Below are 11704 nucleotides of genomic sequence, written 5' to 3'. Positions count from 1 at the left end.
ACTGTAATAGTATAAACGTGGATCATGTTCTATATGCACAGATAAAAAGATATAATATGTTTGTGTAGTTAATAAGGATCGCGTGTAACCGTCCTGTTACGAAATTTATTATACCTAGAGAAAATAAAAAATATTAGAAGTCCTTAGAAAAGATTAATTAAATTAATTCTACTATAATTTTTAATAACGCAAATGGATTTGGTAATTGCGTAGTGTTTTAACAATGTATTATCCACTGATTAAGTTGTGATAGTTTCAAGGTATAACTTCGACACTGTTATCACGTAAAAACATTCCAATAAAATGTTGGCTAATCAATCGATTATGGATTGTAAGTGGGTAAAATTCCGCTACTTAAAATAATCTTACTTATACAATATACATATATATCTAATTTAGTTTAGACAACTATTTAGCTTAAAAAATAAGATTTAATAGAATCCAAGAAAAAAACTTTTTTCGTTGTCTTCCTGTCGTATATTGTCATGTCTTAAAGTCCAGAAGTGAGAAGTAATTCATCTTTTTGGGCTAACGTGCTTTCTGCATACCATTACCAGAATACTGCCAATTAAATTGTTGGTAAAAGAACAAATAAGCAATGGGAAAAATAAACATTGCGCTCGGAAGAAATCGAAACTGGCCATCGACAATCATGGAGCTGAAATACCCGAAGAAGCTATAAATACTCTAAAGACAGCTCGACTTTGTATCAAAATTTTTACAGAACATACGATGCAAACTAAGAAAACGCCATAGAAGAATGGACTTAAAAATGGAAAAGCGTTACCTAGAGTCTCCTACTCAGTTCATTGCTATTGGTCTGTGGGGCAGACAAAAAGCAGCAAAAGTGGTAAAAAATTTATACAAATAGGTACCGAATGATATAAGACCTTGTTATGGTAAAAATGTATATAAATATATTTACATAGATAAATATTTAAAGTATTTAAAAAGGTTAAAAAGAACGTTAAGGTTATCTGTAGTCAATTTGAATTGAATTTATTTGATAAATTTATGAAATATTACAACTTACGCATTTTATGGAAGTCAAGATATTATAAACGTTTAATCAATAAAGATTGCCCATGATTGTACTCAAAAAAAAATTAGAAAATATTCAATAAAAATTAGAGGAGCGAGCAAAAATGTAAACTTTTAATCTTCAGAATATCGCCTTCCAATTTTGCTTTGCTAATTAATTAATAAATTAATGAAACTGCTTAATCATATTAATTTTTAAAATAAAGCGATATTTATAGTTGTGGTTATAAAATTTTGTGAGTGAAACTAAACTATAATCATTGTAATTGATATTTTCTTTTATATTTTTTATAGCAACAAACTAATTCTATTTATTTAGGTTTTTATCATGAAGTAGTAGCAGTTACGACATTTTGTTTGATTATTGGAAACCAGTAACATAATATTTACAAAGATAAGAGATGTAAAGAAAAATACACACTTTGACATGGATCAAGTACTTTCATGACGGTTTTTAAAGAAATTAATTATTTTCTTTGAGACTAGTTCTACAACCAGCTCTTAGCATTTTAATGATATCAATTAAATATATATATATTATGAGAGTACATTTAAATCAAATTATATATTTTTTCAGATATGAAACGCATTTTCTATTTATTTTATATTGTTGTATTGTTCGGGTAAACCGCAAGTCAAAAGCGGAAAATTTGTTTTATTTAATCCACCAAAATTCCCTCAAAATGTAATTAACTTCAGTTGCGTGTCTATTTCTTATAGAAACAGATAAGTAGTTTTATCATAACTGGCAAATCCTGTATAAAAAATGTTTTCAATACGATTACTTTTAATCTTTTTACATTAAAATTTAACCAATCACACGAAAATTTTGTTACTTTTTAATATTTATTTGGTGATACTCTGGTATAAAATAGAAAAAAAATAAAAAAATGAGTACAACTTATACAAACGTATATATTTAAACCAGAATTTTCTTTTTATAATGATCGGGTAATCATCATTCAAACACGTACTAAGTGTACGAAGCCGATGTGGGTATGCGTATTTTTGCACGTAGACCTAAGACTTTTAACTTGTACAGGGAAGATCCTTCTTCAAGTCACAGCATTATTTAATGACACTTACAAAATCATACCCCGCTCCTTAGTTGGATTAATTAAGGCATTGGAGCGGTTAGTATTTCTGTAAATGTTTGTAATAAAATCTAAATAAAACTAATTTGGTTTATGCAATACTCGACATAATATCAAAAAAACACAGAGAATTTTTATTAAAAATACATTTATTTAATTGTCGTACGAGCAAATGTTATGTAGTATTTGTGAATATAAATAAAAAAAAAAGTATTGTAATAATCAATTAATTTTGCGATTGGTTAAGAAGCTATTTAAATATTTAGTACATTCCGAATTACGTGTTCAATTATAGTGTTGAGTCATAGAGCGACGGTATGTAAGTTAGGTACTCCAATAACGTGTAATTAAAATTAATTGTAATGTCGCGTGCCATCGAGGGTAATGGAGACTCTGAGGAAAAGGATCGGATGAACTTTTAGCCTGACAGATTAGTAAAATCACGGCCGGTGTTCATGTCAAAGATCAAGTTACTATAGTTCGTAGCATGTTACAATTGGTTCTAAGAATGCCGCTTTGAATTTATGGTCCTATATATGAGCAATATATTTTGGAACATACATATTAAGTTAATGAAAACTAAAATCTTATAAACAGATTCATATATTTCACTTGTACACAATAACAATGATTCTTGTTTAGCGTCAGATAGTCATTATTTATATCATAATGTTTTTTTTAAATAATTTATTTATGTAAAACGTCAGTATTTTTTTAGAGCAATTTAAAATACTATGCAACGTATATAATCCGCTAAACAGACCAGATTAATTCAATAAGTAAAATAATTTAGCAATCAATTACAATTCCTATACAAGGAGCACATCGGCAGGATTTGTGCGCGGAGTCACTTCAGCATTGCGTCCGAGCGCGCCCGACGTACGTGTATTGTATAAAAATAAATAATTGGCTCCTGTATTCTTCTTTTGACGAGCTCTCCGCCATTTCCCATTATGTGCCGCCGAGCGCTGGCCGCGGCATTTGGACGCCACTGACAACGCTCTCGGTCGTATCCGTGTGATCCCTCCGTCAACGAGATGAATGCCTCCGAACGAGGTACGTCTGCTTTTTGTCATGGGTACTTGTCCCCAGCCGGGGCTGTGAAGTGCACACCGCGTCACAAGGTTATACAGCGAAACAGGTCGGAAGTGTGTCTAATTCCCTGTGAATGGCTAGGTCACACTATTGCGATTCTAATGGGCAGGGGAGAAGATTATATCAGCAGCCTGTGTGCCTGTTATGCTAAGTGAATGTAGTGTGTAAAGTCCGTGAGGCCAACTCGCGATCCGTAAGTATGGAAGAGTGAAGAGTCGTCATGGCTAAACATGTAACAGGTATGTGCGGTGGCGAATCAAGGGATTTTTGGTATCCTTTAAGTTATGCCCTTGTTAACAGATAATTGATTTTGTTTGCCTTGACTCTGAGGAGATCCTTACAAATTCACAAATTACGGGTGTGGCTGTGGACAATAGGTATCTGTAGACCAATTAGTGCTGACTATATCAAAAGGTTTAAATGTTTTTATATAGCCTCTCCCATATTCACCAAAGTTTACTTAAAGGTTAGCAAAAAAACATAAAAATGTTTTTATACTTATACAACGTTCATCTTATAGTTACGATCAACTGTACTGGCTACCTGATAGGTATTTTTAGTTTCTTAAATTGCTGGTCGAATAAGAGTTGACCAATTGGTGACTTGACATTCACATGATGTAGCCTTGTTAATCTGCTAGCAAATATATTTTTATTATCATAATTTTAGCATATTTTATGATCATAATGTAAATTAATGCTACATATTTAAAAACAGAAAAAGAGAAACGGATAATTTTTATTGTATTGCCCCTTATTTATACGTTGAATATGGTAGTTGATAAATTACAGTTTTTATTTATAAAAATCAATTCAATAGATGAGAATTAAGAGTAAAAGGATTTTTAAATTCCTTTATAACTATTTCATTATGTAGTTATTATTATATTAAATTTAGAATACAGTTGTAAATTTTAGCCCTCAGGTTGAGTTTGTGCAATAACAATTGGCTGATGCGTTTTTGAAACAACAAGCGAAATCTGAATAATTTGGCTCTGTAATGGCAAAAGCAAATGTATGAAACCGTTGAATATTTTTTCAATGCGTACTTTTTGGTACGCGTCTAAGCCAAAAAAAATTGCCATTAAATATTCAATGAAATAATGCTACATTCTCTTCAGCATCTTATTGTGAATATTTTATCCAGTAATTTGTAACGGCAACTGTGCCTAATGTTAGAATAAGGGGAGGAGAAGATCGCCACCTCATCCGGCTATCAATTGACCAATTGTTAGGGCTGCCTGGTTCTGGTTTTCTTAGACTATTTTTAGTTAATGAATATCCTACGATTATAGCAATTGTTAATTGTATCTATGAGCTTTACCGATCCCATAAAATAAACCTGTCAGAAAAAATATTTGTAGGACATAATGTGAAAATATTATTTTAATTATTTAGGAAATTATTTAGTCTTCTGATTTAGTTTCTCATTAGAAGTTTTCGTTTTGAAATGAAGACTATAAGTAATTAAGTTTCAGAATATAGAAATACTGACTAAAATAGGGAGTAGGGACCATAGAAGAAATTAATATTTAAAATTATATCTATATAATACCGCTTAATAATATGTAACAATGAGTGCTTGTCCACTCAGAATTTCTAGAAAATAGCGGTCAATAGAAAGAGCCTAATGTAAGAGGAGTTAATGCGGACTTCCTGCCTTCTTTCATATGTCAATTTCCTTCGTAGTGCAGTCGATGATATCTCAACGATGTAAGGCACGCACTGTTTGATGTTATGTCGCAACTTATTTTAAGGTAAGGATATTAGTTATTGTCTCTAAAATACTGGACAAATATCATGCTTGTTACATTAAGGTGAATCATTAACGTTATATCGATAAATTATTACTTGAAATGTTATGCTTTAAATAGCTCAACAAGTGAAACCAGTCAGTGAGCTATTTAGAATGTCTTAACATCAAATAATAATTATTAAATTTAATATGCATATTACAAAAGATCACTAAAGTACTGGATGAATAAAGCTTTATAAACCTATGGAATACGTTGACGCTATTTTCTAAAATCAGTTAATCCGGTTAGGCAAGTTGTCGTTCATTTGAGACAATTTGCCTCTCCATTAAGCTATTCGTCGGATCGTTTTAGTGAGGAAGCTGCATTGTTTGTTTGTCATCAACCACGTTCTTGCTTAACAGTATGTAGATGTGAGTAATATTTTCATAAATTTGACAGAATTAATTTTATGCCCTTATTTTAATTAGTACTTTTTGTTTAACGTTATCATAAAAAAATTTTGTTGAACAAACCCAAAAAAACTATAGCTACATTTAATAACGAAAGTTTTTCTTTATTTGCCTAAGCCTATGTACATAATTTCAAGTATTTTTAATAACCATTTTTTTCTTATTTGTAATATATATATATATATATATATATATATATATATATATAAATACTCGTATATATATTTACGAGGATATATCAACTTTTTAAATTAAAAAGTTGTTTTCTTGTTATTTTATAATTAGAATACCAAATATCATCATTTTCATACATATATCACTAAAAACTCGTAGTTTACTAGACGTACTTGAAACGGAGGATGACCCTGACATATTTATTAGTGGCTTTTTCAATTATAAATTATAAATTCAAAACAATCTTACAATGTATACAAGATTAATCAGCGTCCGATACTAAAACTTTTTGGGTTTTTACTAACGTGTTCTTTGGTATTAAGTGATTATTTAACAAAAGTAATCAGTTAAAAGTAAACTTAAGATTTAAGAACATCTTCTGCAATTTTTTATTTTAAGTCTACTATAAAGACAGGTTATGACTGAGACAGAGCAAAGCTTTGAACTAAGTGGTGAAACAAATTTTTACATTTATTTTATGTGGTCCTATGACCGTATATTAATATGTACATATAAATTAAACTAGGGCCATATTAATATCCTATATCAATAAATTAGTGTCAAAGAAAGCCCGACAACGTAGATTTATGTCTAAAAAAGATATTAAAAGGTATTTAATATTTTTATAATATTATGGTCACATGGTTGACAGATTATCACGCTCCATGATTAAAGTGATATATTTTTTCATGAAGAAGAGGTTATGAATGCTTCCTATGAAGTTTTCATTTTATGAATAGAAAAGTTATAATAATGAAAATAATAAATGATTGAACATTGCATTACATTTTATTTTCTGATCTTAATTAATTCGTACTATGTAATGGATTGCTTCGTTGTAAAATTTATTGGGCAATTAATTTAAATTACTTCGCATGCTACCATTAAGTTTAGCTTTCATTTAATTAAGATAAGATCTCAAATACTCTCAATTGTCTTAAAAGTGAAAATTTCTTTTTGAAAATATATCAAGCTCTTACTACTTCATAACTTTATATCATATACTCTATATATATTTATGCATGTTTCCGAACTTAATTGATTGTTTGTAATAAATATTATATTAATAAGAATTTAAATGTGGTGAAAATTCGAATTACAAGAAGGAAACCCATACATACAACGCCTTTCAAGCAAAACAAGAAGAGGCTGCACAATCACCACGCGTCTAACACCCGTTAATGCTTGTATATTTTTAAAACACAAATATACGAATCGCTAACAAATAGCAAATGCGTTACTCCAAATATTTTTACCCAGGAACACCGTCCAGTTAAAGTAAGGTAATTCAGACGTATTTGCAACACAATACGGTAAACGATTGATTTTATTTTATAAGTCTTTAGATTTTTGTAAAATTATGCAAATAAATATTTTTTCTAAGTGTCAAAGACATTTCATGATCGCATTGCGTACCAATGTTTAAGTTCCCGGTTGTGATTCTCAGTTTTTATAAATATTCAATAGAAACGACGACTATTATTATCTAATCATATGCGCTCACGCACATTACCGTGAATCTATTGAGTTTCGATTTTTCTCTTGATTCCTTTTACTTGTTACAACAATGTATAAATGTTTCTTAATATTTATTTTTATTATATCAACATCATACAGAATAGACATGTTTATAAAAAACAAAATAAAAAAATCAAAATAGTGTTTTTAATTAAGATTTTAAAACATGATTAAAAAAAAACATATTACAAACGAAGAACCTTTTGTACACAAGTAATTTTTCGTATTCAATGCGGCATTTGCATAATTTGAACTCGTTACTATATTGTTAATTCGTAACTCATCACATCACGGTCGAATGAACAAGCCAATATAAACTCTATGAAGTCGTTATAAATAAGAGTTATTATTAAAAAATGTCTTTAATGTTTTTTTTTAAATCTTCCAACAAAATTGATGTTTCGTTAATGGTGTGTAAATTTTGTTCTGTGAATTAATGAGATTTAGATTAATACTTATGGTTTGTGATTGCTGATTTGCTTACCTCTTAGATGGGTACCTCCGCAATTGCACGCCTCCTGCCATCGACGACTTTCCGGCGGGACTTTTCACGGAGCTGGAAAGACAACATGGTGCCATTGTACTTCATGCGTTAATCTCCATCTACCTTTTTTTGGCATTGGCCGTTGTCTGCGATAAGTTCTTTGTTCCCGCGGTAGATAGGATATGTACGGGTAAGTGCTAGATTTTATTGATAGTGTAAAAATTACAGAAACAATATAATTGAACTTCTAAACCTTTAAATGATTCCTCATTTTAAAACAGTGGTTAAAAATCATAATATCAATTAATCGTACTTTTTGTTATCTTAAATATTTTGTTATAACTTCTATATTTTGGTCAGGTTAAAATATATTCTATAAATCTGTATGACTGATATCTTTTCTCAGCTCTTAATATGACGAATGACGTCGCTGGTGCTACATTCATGGCAGCAGCGACTTCAGCACCAGAGTTATTTGTCAATGTTATTGGAACTTTTATTACTGAGGGTGACATAGGAGTTGGTACCATCGTTGGGTCGGCGGTTTTCAATATTCTTGCAGTGGCTGCTTGTTGCGGTATAGGGGCTGGGATGGTAATTGTTACATAATTTTTAGAGGTATATTTTTTTAACCTCAAATACTAAAATTACAGATGTTTAATTTCTTGTTGGATAGTATAATAAATTAATTAAATCTCAAGTATTTTTTGGGTATAAGGATGTAGATGAAATATGTTTGAATCAATGTTATCCTTCAAAATAACATTTCAGGTAGTGCCTTTGGACTGGTGGCCATTAACCAGGGACTGTCTTGCATATGGTATCACTGTTTCTATTTTGATTTGTATAATGCATGATGAATATGTGCAGTGGTATGAAGCCTTCTTCTTGGTTCTGCTGTATGGAGTGTACATTTGCATTATGTACTACGACAAATCAATTCAAAATTTCGCTAAAGGTAAAACTATAGATGTAAAGAATTCTACTTTATATAATCTTCTTTGACATGTAGAAAGAAATAAAAAATATTGTTTGCCCAGGGAGTTGGACGTGTGTGTCCAATATGTTAAAAAAAGACAGTGAAAAGCAAGAAACTCCTTTGTCTTTGGAAAATGGTTAGTAAATTCTTAACGCTTTATTAATTTGCTAAAATGTTTGACAGATTTCCATAATTTACAAAATGTTTGCAGAAAATAAGGAAAAAAAGTCAACATCTTCCATTAAGAATGAATCATTAGTAGAGCATCACCAACATAATGGTAATGTCAAAAACATAACTCTTTATGCAGATACAAACGAAAAGAAAAATGTTATCGATACTGAACTACAAATTGACAAAACTAAAATTGAAGAAACAAACGAAGAGGAACACAGAATTAGTAATATGGAAATAGCTACACCAGAAGATGGAAATCGCGAAAATATTGAACAAGGGAACAAAGAATCGATAGATGAGTATGAACACTCTCTGTGGAAATGGCCATCAGGAAGAAGTAATCTCACAAAGGTGAAAAAATATAGGAAAAATGTGATACACCTCAGAATCATACTAGAAAAACTTACTTATTTATAAAATTTCAGATAACATGGATTATTACATGGCCGATACATCTCGTCTTTTTCTTTACGATTCCAGATTGTGAGAAACCGCGATTTAAGAATTGGTTTCCCTTAACTTTTATCATGTGTATAGTTTGGATAGGATCACTTTCATACATCGTAGCTTGGATGATAACTATAATTGGTATTTATACTGTTATATTGCTATATTATTGTAATTTTTTATATCATTTCAACGATCATTATTAATTTTATAGTCTCTTATACTATTATTTAACATTTTATAAATCATCAATTCCCTTTTTTTTTGTTGATTGTAGGTGATACCTTAATGATACCAGATTCAGTTATGGGAATAACATTTTTAGCAGCGGGTACATCTGTACCCGAAGCAGTATCAAGTGTTATAGTTGCAAAACAAGGTAACTTTTCTGAATTCTTTAAAAAAAAATTCGTATACAACAGGAAGTTACAAATTTTTCTTTCTCTTTTTCAGGACATGGCTCAATGGGCATCAGTAATTCGATTGGATCAAACACATTTGATATTCTTCTGTGTCTAGGTCTACCGTGGCTTATTAAAGCTTCGTTAACACCCGCTGAACCTGGTCATTATTGGGTTAGATAACATTCATACTTTTTTTTTTGCGAAATGTTTGCTATTACGCCGCGAATGTTGAAGTAATTTTGCCAAGCGATATGGGCCCTCTGTTCGTCTATGAATAATCACCATTAACTGATGCTAATTAGATAATTTGTTTGCTTGAATGATTCAAGTTATGACTTTATATGTATGGATAGAACGGGAGGTATTATCGAAGTTGCTACGAAACTGATGTGTGATTTTCATAAACGAACACTTGAATACTTGTTTTTATTTTTACGCGTTTTTCAATTTTGCTCACTTCACGAACTAAAATTTATTTATTTAACAGGTGAAGATAAACTCTATGGGTCTTGAGTATTCGGCGATATCGCTGCTATCAACTTTGTTGCTGCTTTATCTTACGTTTTGGTTCAACAAGTTTAAGCTCGATGCAGCTGTCGGGAGGGCTTGTTTAGCCATGTATGCCATGTTTTTAGTCCTTGCTACTCTTATTGAGTTAAATGTTTTCTTCCCTGTAAATGTTCGCACTTGCAGGAGAAACGAATTAAAATCTTAAAGTGTAAAAGTGCTAACGATTGGCTTTTCTTAAAGATCATTATTTGGAGATACTCGTACAACGCTAAAATTTCAAATTATTACTAATTAATATTATTTAATTACCCACTTGAATGTACAATACGTTTAGCATAGGATGTTCTGATTAAAGTATTTTCTTTTATATAAAATATTTTTATTAAGTATCATAGTTTCTTTTATCACATAAAATTCCCGAACTAGATATTTCCAAATTATCTTTAGTTTGTGATGAAAGAAGTGACTATTTATCATTGTTATATTAAGTAGGACTTTGATTAAGTACTACTTTTCATGTAAACAGCAATGAAAAATGTAGTTTAATTAGAATATATAAGAATAATTGAGAGCAATTTTTTTTGTTTTTAAGATATACCCTTATCAATTTCTAACGTAGTATTGTTTTACTGCTAATTTATGTGCACTTTTTAACCGATTTTAAATTTCAATGATTATTTCAATGTCAATTAAAATATTTTTCTTACTCTTACATACTTGCTCGTAAATAAGATATTGAATAAAAAAGAGTTGTGTAAATAAATACAAAATATATCAACTGTTCATAATTTTATTATATATAGATTTGGATTTTTTTTTCTTATTTTGTATATATTTTTATATCCTATACTAAATGATTTTGTTTCGTAAAGTGCTGCATATGAATTTTTTTTATGGATTTAAGATATTGTCTCTAGGGTAAAAGTAAGAAAAAAATATTAATTTATATCTACAGCTGTTTTTTTTATTCAAATTCAGCCAATTTTATATTATAATTTATTTCTGAATATATATATATATTGTTAAGAAATTTATAATTAATGTTAATTGTTCTCAATAGTCAATATATATTTATATTTATAAAATATGATTTTTTTACATTGATCTACATAAACAATAAAATACTTATATAAAAGAGTTAATGTTTGTAGAGTCTTTCCATGGAGTTAATTTTGGTAGTGTCATCAAGCATAAGGAGAATGGGTCTTTTAAATTAATAGAAGTTATTGGGTATGTAGACCGAAAAAAAATTGCTGGAAAAGAAGTAATTCATATGTATTTTTTTTTTGCTTTTTGCTTTTATATTCTTTGGACTACAATGATGATAGGATTTAGGACGAAACAACACTTACTTATTTACCACTTCATACTTATTTACCACTAATGTCGAATTAAGGTAAAGTTGAAAACTAGTTTGTGTTTTAACAATACACTAAAATGAAATTTAAAGTAATGTGTAATCTGTGTTTAGTGAATACATTATATAATTATACGTGAATGTGTATTTGTTTACTCTCGATGGAAGTGGATATCTTTTTAGTAGAGTATATTTTAACTTTACATACATATTGAAATT

At 29.7% G+C, this 11704-nt stretch overlaps 1 protein-coding gene across 1 annotated transcript; it reads left to right on the top strand.

Moving 5' to 3' along the window:
* Positions 1 to 3003: 3003 nt before the first annotated feature.
* LOC116777210 (sodium/potassium/calcium exchanger 4) lies at positions 3004 to 11620 on the top strand. The gene is made up of 10 exons (XM_032670619.2): positions 3004 to 3191; positions 7619 to 7801; positions 8018 to 8205; positions 8383 to 8569; positions 8652 to 8726; positions 8802 to 9118; positions 9193 to 9355; positions 9492 to 9593; positions 9668 to 9789; positions 10106 to 11620. The coding sequence occupies exons 1-10, from the start codon at positions 3173 to 3175 to the stop codon at positions 10331 to 10333; spliced, it is 1584 nt and encodes a 527-aa protein (XP_032526510.1). The 5' UTR covers positions 3004 to 3172; the 3' UTR covers positions 10334 to 11620.
* Positions 11621 to 11704: the final 84 nt, after the last annotated feature.

Source organism: Danaus plexippus, chromosome Z, assembly GCF_018135715.1.
Source record: "Danaus plexippus chromosome Z, MEX_DaPlex, whole genome shotgun sequence".
NCBI classification, from domain to species: domain Eukaryota; kingdom Metazoa; phylum Arthropoda; class Insecta; order Lepidoptera; family Nymphalidae; genus Danaus; species Danaus plexippus.
This window is presented reverse-complemented; position numbering and strand designations above follow the sequence as displayed.

Bases quoted from the DNA above. Each gene is read 5' to 3' on its own strand.
- LOC116777210 (XM_032670619.2), top strand. The intron at 8,206-8,382 runs GTAATTGTTACA...ATAACATTTCAG, and splicing joins GCGGTATAGGGGCTGGGATG to GTAGTGCCTTTGGACTGGTG. The intron at 8,570-8,651 runs GTAAAACTATAG...TTGTTTGCCCAG, and splicing joins AATTCAAAATTTCGCTAAAG to GGAGTTGGACGTGTGTGTCC.